At 36.2% G+C, this 13,354-nt stretch overlaps 2 protein-coding genes across 8 annotated transcripts in view; one reads left to right on the forward strand and one right to left on the reverse strand.

Annotated features, from left to right (window-relative positions):
• LOC110465451 (sperm flagellar protein 2-like) overlaps positions 1-3,704 on the reverse strand; it is a 58,697-nt gene extending 54,993 nt beyond the window's left edge. For all 4 annotated transcript variants that reach the window (XM_021521264.1, XM_021521262.1, XM_021521263.1 and 1 more), the window contains exons 1-3: positions 3,552-3,704; positions 1,001-1,103; positions 317-569 (exon numbers count right to left, since the gene is read on the reverse strand). In XM_021521264.1, coding sequence (XP_021376939.1) covers positions 317-569; positions 1,001-1,103; positions 3,552-3,609 — 414 coding nt within the window. In that variant the 5' untranslated portion in view covers positions 3,610-3,704. The remainder of the gene's footprint in view (positions 1-316; positions 570-1,000; positions 1,104-3,551) is intronic.
• Positions 3,705-3,969: 265 nt separating this feature from the next.
• LOC110465459 (UDP-N-acetylglucosamine transferase subunit ALG14 homolog) overlaps positions 3,970-13,354 on the forward strand; it is a 30,552-nt gene continuing 21,167 nt past the window's right edge. For all 4 annotated transcript variants that reach the window (XR_002464618.1, XM_021521285.1, XM_021521286.1 and 1 more), the window contains exons 1-2: positions 3,970-4,110; positions 10,821-10,969. Coding sequence is in view for 3 of the 4 variants with exons in the window: in XM_021521285.1 (XP_021376960.1) it covers positions 3,975-4,110; positions 10,821-10,969 (285 nt within the window). In the remaining variant the exon portion in view is untranslated. The remainder of the gene's footprint in view (positions 4,111-10,820; positions 10,970-13,354) is intronic.

Here is a 13,354-nt window from a genome sequence, read left to right on the forward strand (position 1 = left end):
TGAAAAATTGTTATTTCCCAAGTTAAGGATAATGTGATTTATTAATTTAACTGGAACTTCTCTGAAGATACAAATACCTACCGGTATTTTACAACTTAAATACACAAATATAAATCATATTTGTCTTCAATTGATCATACAATGGTCCCATTTACAACTGTGGTTTTATATTTTTTTTCTTTATTTTTTTTTACATACTACCAACTGTTTTTTACCCCAAGACCAAAGGATTTAAAATATGTGGCATTAGTTCTGATCCAACCTTTCATCATTACCAGTTAAGTATATTTTCATGAAGCATTGAAGCTGTACACACCTGCACATAAATACCACTTTCCACAGCATTCAGTTTAGCTGGGGCAGCAGGTCTCATGGTTTCCATGGCGACCCCTGTCAGGTTAGCCTTCTTTTTGTTAGTGAGGGCGATGTATAGTTGATACATAAGTCTTGTAGCCACCCCATGCTTCTCCGTCATCACATCACGAGCAACATTGGTATCAAATGGTATTGCCAGCAGATGAAGGGTTGGCTCAATCCGAGTGAAATTATTAAGCTTTGAATCTGCTGTCCTGTTAGTTGTCAAAAGTAGGGATATAGAGGCATTGAAATCATAATTTGTGTATTAAACATATTACTGTACTGTGATTTTTGTCAGTTTATCATGAAATACAGCACATCCAAATAAATTGAAAACTACTGTATATTGTAACTCTAAGATAAAATCTAGCCAGTTTGTACATTATATTAGAGTTCCAACACAATAAATTATCTTGGTAATTTTGTCCATTAGTCATTACACTGCACTATTTACAATTTAACAATCTGACCAAATAGAAACAGAAATTTCTATTTCTAAAAAGATTTTAATTTAAATGAACACTGTCGCAAAATATTTAAATGTGACACATTTTTATTCATGCTGTTAATAAATGGCTATAAAAATAATACTTTACAAACATATCAAGATTATTACACTGAATCATTGTGCTATAGAACTTACTTGTTTTGTGAAAATTGATCGAAATCATCTTGTAGCTGGTATTTATTCAAGACTTCTCCAACCAGGTATCCAGAAGAAAATTCTCGAGCAAATGTCTTTTGTTCTGAAAAAAAAGAGCAAAAGGAAATAATCAGAGAAGTAATGTCTTTTAAAAACTTGACATTGTACAGCAATTTGTAAGTCAAATTGTCTGTCATCTGGGAATGTTCTCCAAAAAATTAAACATTAAACAATGAATGAGTATCAGAAACATCAGGCTAAGATAAAACAAGCAAGTTTGGTCACTCGTGTGATAAAAGTAGAAGTTTGATAAGCTGTAAAGGTTTTCCCCTGTAACATAGTTACAGTACGGTGGATATGGCAGAGGAATCAAAAATGTGTCTCCAATGGATAATCTTTCTATTTTATATAACTTTGTATTAAGGTCAATATAACATCAGGAAACAGTATGTACATCAGATGTCATATTTGACATCATAAATATCATAAGTAACAAAAAAGAATAGAACCTTAACATTTAAACAGTCTTTTTTTCCAATCCCTCTGAAATTACATGTATATATAATACCATTGCCTGATTATGGAATAAAATACAGATTAAACTAACAGAAACATGCAGAAGCATGAATTGCCATCAAATCAAGAAGAATTCTGAAAATCTCAGATTCCAGATATATCTGCTTTGGAGGAAGCAGATGGCCTTGATTTGACAAACCTCATAAAAAAATTGACCCATTGAAACCATATGTGATCAGTATAATAAATTGGCTTTTTCCAACTGATTTAAAACTGGATAACCCTCCCGAATTTATGTCAACAAGGACGGATATTCCTGTTATAATAATATACAGCATTTGCCCTATCTATGCCACCTGGCTAATACCTCCCTATGTGTGTGTGCTGGAGATGTATTGTGTTCTGTTTGTAGTGGGACCGTGCTTCCAACAGTATCATTTATAGTCCCACCTCACTTGAATGCTGCAGCACAGAAACATCCACTCCAGACCATTTTATACTCCTCCTGGGTTGTTGGAGTTGTGTTGGCAGGACAAAAACACTTTTCTCTGAATATTCCATGTGTACGACGACTTAAGGGATCGAACCCAGGCCACCGGAGTGGAAGGCTGGAGTGTTAACCACTCAACCAATCTGCCCATTATGGCATATTTGTCAATTTGGTGGTATGATTCATTACCGGTCTGTGACCTATTCTCACTGCATACCCATCTGACCACGGCACATATTCACCAAAAAAGAGCACTGACTGATAACAAAATTGTTGCTACATAGACAAAAAAATCTTCTGTACTTGCATGCATTTCCATATGTGCATCAGGGGGATATGTTTAATTTCAGCTACATGCATATACGGCAAAATACCTATACAAAACTACTACACTGTGTTTGCCGTGATAGAAAACATCTCTCACAAGTAGACCTACATTTGGTTTGGTTTGATTGCCATTTTCGATTAGTGTATGGGTTTTTATATTGCGCATTTTAATTATTACCTTTGATATAACAAAGCGTTTGAAACACCTAGATTCACCTTACTGGAACAACATGAGTGGTCAGCTAGCCTATTAATCTCATGAGTAGCCTGCAGGCCAATTACTCATGATTTAGATCAGAGGAGACAGGTTTTGCCCTGCAACATTAAAAATTTCTTCATGTTTTGGCGACAAAACAGGTAATGGAAATTTAGAAAGATGGTTAGATCAATGTTGAGGGATTCAATGTTGAAACGGGAGAAATTGGATATGGCTGTTTCGATGCTAGAAACCAGGAGACTCTCGGTCACATCAGGAGATATCACATGTATGATGCATAGGTATGATTATTCATTCAAGACCTGCAGGTACAGTTACTGACAACCCACCATAATGAAATTGATGCAAAGATACAAATATGGAGGTGAGAGTAAAAATTCTGACATAAGTCCATACATCACTTGTTAAAGATTGCATAAGTTGCCATAAGCCTTACTGTACCCCATATCATTTCAAATCATTTTTTTCATAAGAAATGACAGTAGTCCTACAGATAACACATCAGACAGTTGGGCTCTAGGGATTGTGTCCAAGGGTCTCTGCATCCCGCTTCTTCGGGATCCACCTCTGACTCTGTCACAAGAGCCTATCTTTATCCCCGTCTCCCCAAACTATGATATAGAGTATTCCTCCTATTTCACTATCATCTTCAATATTATGTACCTGGTATTGCATAATGAGCCCGGTTTGAAATTTTGCAAATGCTTTAGACTTAAGCGGTCTTCATGATAGGTAACAACTACTAAGATAACTGTACTGTGGCATGACTATCATGAACTAATGTCAAAATGATGTCGAGAAAAAGAAGAATAAATATTCGCAAACAAAAACATCTATCTACATAGTAATGACCACCTTCATCTATTTGAAGATCATGTCATGTGATAGTGGGTGCTAGGCCAAGAGAAGAAAAGATAAAAGATAGTGAAAGGGAATATTTATAAAGTATGATATAAAGTGTGTACATCATATTTCAATGTCACATTTCAAGCTGAACTCACCGACTTTCTGTGACAGCGATAGCTCATCGTTGAGCCATCTACAAAGAATTTCCGTCATCTTTAGCAATCAGTTAGATGCCGTTCCTTATCCAATATTATTATCAATCATTTGCAATCATGTGTCGGCCATATTGTCGCACTGGTTATTCCCATAGTAACAACTACCCGTACGGTTTTGTAACGAGCATTATGATTGGACGATTTAAATTGTTTTCGATTCTTTGATTGGTTATTTGTAGATAAGAATTTTCTTCATACTTTTACGACTTTAAATAACTTTTACATTTTAATATTTGTTACCAAACCATTCGAATATAAAAACACATATTCAAAAGTTTACAAAATATCAATTAAACTTTGACTGTTTATATTTTTAAACTAATGAAAAGGATCACGACTATCGTAATTGAGCCAGACGTAAACATGGACAACACATGGCCCTGGTTGATTTTCACAGTTTTAATTTTTGTTGTCTCTTTAATCTACATCGCCTTAAAAAGACCGGCTTCTTCTTTTCCATCTTCAAGGAAAGCTTCGGTATTGGTTGTTGTTGGTTCGGGTACGTTTTGTCGACAATTTTCTCCTGTTTCCGAAACATTATACACGCGTCACCTATTTTCACGAACGTGAAATTTAGCATTTGCATGGATATGCGTTCCGATAATTTAGAATAAAAAACAAAGCAGTTGAGAATAAACATGCAAACTGTCAAGAAAGTTCAGCAAGTTTCCACGGAATCTTACAACCGAAACCAGGGCGAGGTCATAATACTGTTTTGAACAGGTCGGGGAAAACCACTAACTTGCGTATAATACGCAAACTCGCCTATTAGTATTATACGCCAATAGGGGTATGGATTTGTTACTAAAAATAGCCAAAATCACTTTAATCTTATTTTTTTCACATTGTTTGTCCAAGTCGCATTTATTCAGTCATGAAACATAATACAAATGCAAAAATAAACTTTATTTGCATGTGGGAAAGTACCAAAAACAGATGCAATACTTCTGGTAAAGTTACATCAAGTTTCTAAGTAGCCAACGCTTTCAGTAAACATCTTTTAGCAAAATATGATTTACCTTGTCGAAAATTAATGCGATTTTTGAAAATATCTTGCAAAGGTTACTGTTAAAGCGACTTGGGTTATTTTTAGTAACAAATCCATACTCCAACTGGCGTATAATAGGCAAGTTTGCGTATATACGCAAGTTGGTGGTTTTCCCCGAACCTGTTGAATTCGAAGTTACCTTTTTTTACGAACTTCAATGTGGCACTCATCAAAATCCATCGCGGACATTTAGTGATGAGGAAACTATTAACATGCATGTTGTGAAATGGCAGTACAGTGTCCAAAATTTAAAAATGGTTAAACCATAACATATTTATACTGTACAGGTCACTGCTGGTATCTAGTAGGTAGGGTGTGGGGACCAGGGTTGGAGGGTCTGGATGGATGTTTTGAATGCCTCCAACAATGGTGATAATACAACTGAATCAGGTAAAAGGTTCCAGTAGCAGATAGTTCTCGGAAAGAATGAGTGTCGATAAACGTTAATTCGGCAATGGTATTGTACAAACTTCAAGCAGTGACTGTTTCTAGTTCCTCGTACTACTGCCAGAGGAGGTTGATATGATGTTGGGACTGCTATAAATTGGTTGACTACTTTGTACATGAGTGTTAGTCGGTCCAAACACGTCTTTGTTCTAAGGTGTCCCATTTCAGTTCCTGTAACATAGATGTTACACTGTCAGGTTTTTCTGGGTTGTTAGGTTTGTTGTTAACGAATCTTGCTGCGTTGCTTTGCACTTGCTCTATCTAGATCTGTTTTTGTTGTGTTTTCTGTTGTGGATTCCATATTGGTGTTGCGTACTCTAGCTTTGGTCTTACTAAGCTCTGATATGCTCTCTCCTTGACCTTTGGTGGACAATGTTGAAGGTTATGCTTTAGGAATCCCAATACACTGGAGGCTTTCTTGCAGATGTTATCAATGTGTAGGTTGTACTTCAAGTTGTCACCGAGTTCAACGCCTAGATATGGATGGTGATCTGCTATCTCTAGTGGCTCTCCTTTCATGGTGTAATTGAAGGCTCACTTTCTTGTACAAGTTCCAAACTGCATGATGGCACATTTCTTAACGTAAAACTCCATTTGCCAGGTGTTGCTCCAGTCTACTAGCGTGTTCAGGTCCTTCTGCAGTTGTTTATGGTCTTGTTGGTAAAGTATGGGTGTGTAGATGACACAGTCGTCTGTGAATAGTCTGATTGAAGAAGTGATGTTGTCTGCAATGTCGTTAATGAAGGTAAGGAATAGTGTCGGCCCAAGCACTGTTCCCTGAGGGACCCCGGATGTTACTGGTGTTGTGCTAGATGTGGCATTGTTGACTAATACTTGTTGTTGACAGTCTTTCAAGAAGTTGTTAATCCATCTCTGCGTTGTTCCCTGTATCCGATAGTATTGAAGTTGCTTCAACAAACGTGTGTGTGGAACTTTGTCGAAGCCAAAAAGTCCAGTATTCCCATGTCAACTTGCCTTCCCTGATCTAGATGTTTGGCGATGTCATCAATTGTCATCAGCAGCTGTGATTCACATGATCGTCTAGCTTGAAATCCATGTTGATTTTCATGTAAGATGTTTCCTCTGTCTAGGTGGTCCATGATCTGTGAGACTACTATGTGTTATAGCATTGCATGTCGATATAACTGCTGTGAGTGATACTGGTCTATAACTCGCTGGTGCTGTTCTGTCCTCTTCTTATATATTGGTACGATGTTCGCATTCTTCCAGTCTGTTGGTATCTATCCTCGGTCTAGCGATTATTGAAATATGAATGATAGTACTGGTGTGATGATGTCAGCTGTATGTTTCAAGAATGTGATAGGTACAATGTATCTTATCTGGTCCACTCGCTTTCTTCTCGTTCATTCGCTGAATGCATGCTCTTTATAACTCCTGAGTCCGAGATGACGATGTTGTTCATGGGGGTGTATGTTGATGGTCCCTTTTCCAGAGTGTTGTTGGTATTCTCCTCGGTAAATACCGACAGTTTAGTAGTGTGTTCAGATAGTTATGGTATGATGAATGAATCTTGTTTCGTACTGATTTCCTGTAGTCTTTAAAGGCTGTTGACTGCTGACTGTTTTCTCTATGTTTTAAAGCCCGTTTGTACATCCGCTGTTTCTTGTGTATCATTCGCTTTATCTCCCTTGTCATCCACGGTACATCAGCGTTTTTCTTTACTGTCTTTTTGGGAATCAACGTGTCTGTCACTTTGAAAACTGCATCCTTAAAGTAGTTCTGCCATGAGTGTTTTACATAGGTCTGACATGTTGGTTTTTGCTTTCTCCCAGTTGGCCTTTTTATAGTTGTAGACTGTTTGAGTGATCTTGATAGACTTTATTGGTTTGAGTGATGTTCCGATGGCAAGTATGTCGTGATCGCTCATTCCGATTGGTGGACAGGTATAAACCTTCTCTACCAGGCTTGGATGTGATGTTATAAACAAGTCCAGGGTCCTATCTTGACACGTTGGTAATGTGTTGACTTGATCCAGCCCATGGCGGTTCAGTAACGATACTAGTTTATCACAGTGTGACTTCATCTCTAGCTCCGTGTGTGCTACCACCCATGATCCAGTTGATGTCACCTAGGTTGAAATCTCCTCCTAGAAATATTTTGCAGTTCTTAGCAATTGTCGGAGCTGTTAACAGAAGGAACTGGTCGAGATCCATATGTAATCAATAAGGATATGTATATATCAAACTTACTATGATTGAGTCCAAATTTGAATAAAACAATAAAGGGAACCCCTCATCCCCGAAAATTGTCAAATATCAGTCAACAAACCGAGGTGATGAATAGAGCTGTCTTCTTTGTTGCAAGTTGAAAAAAATAGAGAGCACAAATCAGGCATGTATTTAAGTTGATTTCATTATTTAAGCAGCTTGTGTACTCTTTTCCTGCCTTGTACCAGTCTTTACCCAGAGTTGTCATTCCTTACACTGACTCGCTACCAGTGTTTGTGAGTGTAAAAAAGAAACAATAGTATGGGTTGAAAGGAGATCTATTGGTGTTCTAGTCTTGATTCAACTGTCACTATAGGAACCCATTATCACTTCATTTACCTACGAGGCTCAACCAAAGAATTTCCTGAATAATCCTTTATTCTTAAATCTAAAGATTTCGTCTGAAAGAACAATTCAAAATATGTCATTTTAAAGGGTTATTGTGTCCCTAGTGGGTATATAAACATATTCTATTTATGTTTTTAATTTTGAGCATGTAGAATCTCCCCCTTGGAAATTTCAAAAGGTTAACTGGCAAGTATGTGCAGGAATCAAATGTCGATCAGCATCCCGCTAGCTGGTTAGATACGTAGCACCCCGGCTACATTTAAAGCATGGAGGGAAACATTAGGGTCAAGAATCCAATTGAATAAAGAATAAAGATACAAGAACATGTACATGCATTGACCCCTAATAAACATTGACAGTAGACCAGATGACTTTGTAACGTGCTCATGGGCACCCATCCAGCCACTGACCATGCCCAACATTGCTGAACTAGTGAGTATGTTCCAGGGTTACACTGTTATGCTGGAAAAGCTAGCTTGCCAATAAGGTAGTACTCTATTCGCCTCCTGAGAAGTCTCATCCAGAAACTTAACCTTGAAAATTCTGTCGGTCCTCCCTGTTGTAAAAATGCCCCTTCCCTAACCATTGGTAATTTATGGTAAAATACGGGTAAAATACTGCCACCAAATATAGTGTGCACATATGGGCACCCATGGGGGCGGGGCCACAGTGGCCGAGTGGTTAAGGCGTCTGACTCTACAATCACTAGCTATAGCCCTCCATTGATATGTTGAACATGGGGCAGTTGCCAGGTACTTGCCAAACTGGTCAGTAGTTTTTCTCCGGGCACTTTTCCTGATTTTCCTCAACTACCAAAACCTGGCATGTCCTTTACATACTAAAATGACCTGCAATTAGCAGGGACAATCTGCATTTTGACTAAATATGATGCTTATTTCATTGTTGAGAGCTTGGAGGATATGTGTATAACATGTTATGGACCCCTGTTCAACGGTAGGAGTGACAATTAGTGTAGGGCAGTATATGTAATGCCTTGTGTACTTGGGCCGGCGGTAGCTGAGTGGTTTAGGTGTCTAATTATAATCTGTCTCTAGCCCTCCACCACTGGGTCACAGGTTCTTAGGTTTTTAGGTCACCTGAGCTTTAGCTCAAGTGACCTATTGCTATCCGTCTTCGTCCGTCGTGTCCGTTGTCTGTTAACATTTTTACATTGTCAGCTTAAGCTGAAATACTGTCAAAGGGATTTCATTGATACTTCATGGGAATGTTACTGACAACTCCCTGACCAAGTGTTGTTATTTTTCGGGTCGATCATTAATCCAATATGGCCACCACAACAGCCATTTTGTAAAACTATTACAAACTTAAAGTCAAGTTCTACAGGGGCGATTTAACTGAAACTTGTTAGGAATGATCAACTCATGATCCTGACAAAGGGTTTGTTATTTTTTGGGTCGATAAGAAATCCAATATGGCTGGCCGTGAAAAACTATTTCAATCTTAAAGTCAATTTCTACTGGGGTGATTTAATTGAAACTTGGTAGGAATGATCAACTCATGGTCCTGACAAAATGTTGTAATTTTTCAGGTCGATCAGAAATCCAATATGGCCGCCATGGCTGCCATTCTGAAAAACTATTTCAAAATTAAATTCAATTTCTACTGGGCCCATTTAACTAATCTTGGTAGGAATGATCAACTAATGGTCCTGACAAAATGTTGTAATTTTTCAGGTGGATCAGAAATCCAATATGGCCTCCATGGCTGCCATTTTGTAAAACTATTTCAAAATTAAAGTCAATTTCTACTGGGGTGATTTAATTGAAACTTGGTAGGAATGATCAACTCATGGTCCTGACAAACTTAACAATTTTTTACTCAAATTGGTACATATTTCAACAACAAAAATTAATACTGTAGGACCCAGGTGACCTTTAAGGCCCATGGGCCTCTTGTTCTCTTGGTAGTCCGGTTTTCCTCCACCTCCAAAACCTTGCTTGTACTTAAATGATCACAGATGTTTATAGAACTTAAAGAACAATCACACCAAGAGAATTTGTAAATTGTGCCAATTGACATGTGGAGCTTATCCCAGTAGATTTACCGGTAGTCAAGACACTATACATATGTATGCATGTATAATTTGTGAAGCAGGATTGAAAAAAAGCTGCAGGATTCAAACTACCAACCTTCAAACAGAGCTACTACCAGAAGTTTGCTACCGGTGATATAACCAGTACTTTTCCATGACACTCTCTCCTACTTCCTGTGACTGGGTTTCGTGATATCGGGTCCAGGTGATGACATTTACTTGAGAGGACATACTAAAATGGCCCTTGAGTGGCCCTATCAACTGTCGATAATGTCATCACATGACCTTAATTGTTTTGGAGACTTAAAAAAACATATATTGGTGAATCAGCTATTAAAACCTCCTTCAACAAAGTCTTCAAGCCTTAACATGCCCTTCACCATCTACATGGGTTTCTTCAGTCGGACACTAGAAGGGTGGGAAAATCCAATGTACAGGACGCTGCAACTAATTAAGTTAAACCTGGTCCCTTGTGATTGACCCAGTTCAGTTCTGCTAAAATGATGCAATTTGAAATGTTGATTCTATCTTATCATTTTGTAAGTTTCTTAATTGTCCTTTATGTAATATTGATGTAAGATTCGCTATGACTTAACGGTTACTGAGCTGTTAATTAGCATTCAACAAACTAACCATCTTAATGAAAAAATATGACATATCCTTTATTCAGCTTATTAGAAAAAGTAAGACTCTTTATATACAATATAGAAGCACATGGTCACTGAGATTGTTTAGCTCTTTTACTTTTAAATATATTTATGTAATGTAATTTCTCTAATTATAAAATGCCCTTTGTTGACAATATACAAATACATGTACTTCCTTGGTTAGTTTGCACACAAAACATCCGAAAAGCAGAAAAAAAGGTCCTTTGAGAGATTAACAATATATCTTTCCTGGTGCAGTTCACATGTAAATACATTTCCTTTTCTGTAGGAAGATGACAAAAAAAAATAATGTTTCTGTAATTTACCAAAAAGAAACCCAATTGGTTTGTGAAAGAATTTGAATATTACCAGGTACATAATTTTTATAAAATTGTGAAATTTTGATAAATTTATGAATGTTAAATGTTGACATTTCAGGAGGTCACACTAGGGAGATTCTAACATTAATGAGTGGTTTGGGCGAACACTATACTCCAAGATATTACGTCATGGCTACCACCGACACCATGAGTGAGGGCAAAATACAGGACTTTGAAAGCAAGAAGGGCAAAGACAATTCCGAAAATGTAAGTGAATGTCTGATGGAATGTAGGACAGGTCAACCCATTGTCTTATATTGTCCATTGTTATGGGCCTTAGCCAAATCCTTAGGATAGCATTTAGAGGAGAAAGCCTGCTTGTGACCATTCTAACTTGAACTAGGAATAGAGCTTGAATTTGAGTTTAAGAACAGTTTTATGAATACAAGCACCAGGATTAACCTAGAGCACCTATAGCTACATCACACAAATGTTTGATTAACTATGTAGCCCGTCAAATATAGAATCAAGGTAATACATATTATTCTTGTACCTTACTTTTTATAGTGTAAGTCAAATGAATCCTGAAATTTCAGAGATTTTTTATTTTCACTCAGGCACACTATTGTGTGCAACAAGAGGTCATCATAAAGTACAATATAACAATGATATGGTTGACCGTAAAGCACTCATCTTACTATGCTAGCGTACAATAATATAGTGGAAACTATTACACTTCTCATACAATGATAAACACACTATTACACTACTATAGCTATCATACCTTATTATAATAGACAATATAACGCACTGCTCATACAATGACACTCATAATACACTGTGATGTACATTATCACACTCATTTTACAATACTATTACGTTGGTATAATACATAGCATTACATTCACACATACCGTGCGCTCACACAGTGGTATAGCAGGCACTGTTGCATCCATCTTACAGTACAATCCTACAATAATATTATTACAGTATTACACATATATTACTCGCACTCCATGATACATGTATTATAGATAGTATACCACACCATACAGTGCAATCATACCATGGCATAATAGTGACTATCATACTCATCATACCATTTAATATTACAAATGTATATAATAGACAGTACTAGTGTTACAATCCCATCATACAATACTGAATAGACAGATACCAAACAAACCATGATAAGAAAGCTGTAACCACACTCATTATGCAATACAATTATGTTAGGTTTAACAAAATGATCAGTAATATCTATATGTATACAAAAGTTTACAGTTTGATGTGTGAAATTCACATATTATTTTTTGATTGTCTTTCTTGTAATTGTATGAACAGCGATAGATTTGATAATATTTTAACATTACATATTGATATTAATCCTTTCATTTTATGAACAGATGGATTAGAGGTATAATAAATAGGTATATATTTTCTGCGGATTTGACTTACATAAGCATTTGAACATATAAACAAATAATGATACTTGCTTCCAACTCCAGTAAAACAAAGCAGACAGATTCTGCCTTCACGTGGTGTTCTAGTCTATCGCCCAGTCTCTATAGGCAGAGATATATAACTGGTTCTGAACTTACAGATAGTTATTCTATCTTTTTGTTTGAGCATAGTTAAGTTTTTTTCAAACTGAAATTGATGTTTAAATATTGCATATGTTTGACCCCGGGAAGAATGTTCAATATCAGTATACCATTGTTGTATAAATTGGTCATACAGAATAGTTTTAAAACTAACCCTAAGGTAATTTTTATTCATAGTGCAAGTTTTTTGTTGTAACCATACGTAACTTAGTCCCGTACAATTGAATAGATTCTTGATATCCATTTAAAATCAGCGAAATCATTTTAATTAGTTTATACCAAAACATTATCATTCTAGATTTAATTTCAATATTCAAAGGGTACCTACCCATTTCACCATATACCATTATATTTGCTGTGGAGCTACGTATGTTTAAAATTCTTTTACAAAACTGTACATGTAATTTCTCAATCATATTGGTATTTTCAAACCCCTAAATTTCTGAGGAGTACAAAAGGGTTGGAGATATTAATACATCAAACAATTTTAATTATAGGTCGATTGGTAAAATAATATTTCTTATTTTTTTATATAATGCATACATTGCTTTTCAACAAATTTTGTTCTTGCTTTACAGAAACTGCCATTATAATGAAACAGCAGTCCTAGAAACGAGTAACTGTCATGTGTTTGCAACTCTTCACCAAAAAGAGTAAAACAAATATTTTGTGCATTACTTTTCCTTTTTCATAGATAACAACTTAAGTTTTATTGAGATTAACTTTAAGTTTCCAAATAGTACAGTAAGTTTCAAATTCACAGAAAGCATTCTGTAGACCTTTAGCTGTTTCTGACATAACAACTGTGTCATCTGCATATAGCAGAATAAATAATTTAACAAATATACCCATGCGATCTTGAAATAAATTATCAATATAAAAATGAGCTGGTCAACATTATTTTTCATTAAAAATTCTTCTAAATCATTTAAATATATTGAGAACAAAAATGGGGAGAGATTTTCACCTTGTTTTACCCCGACGTGACATGTGAAAAAATCAGTCATACCATTGCTAGTTTTTACGCAAGATTTAGTGTTTGCATACA

Source organism: Mizuhopecten yessoensis, unplaced genomic scaffold (assembly GCF_002113885.1).
Source record: "Mizuhopecten yessoensis strain PY_sf001 unplaced genomic scaffold, ASM211388v2 scaffold11079, whole genome shotgun sequence".
Taxonomy (NCBI): Eukaryota; Metazoa; Mollusca; class Bivalvia; order Pectinida; family Pectinidae; genus Mizuhopecten; species Mizuhopecten yessoensis.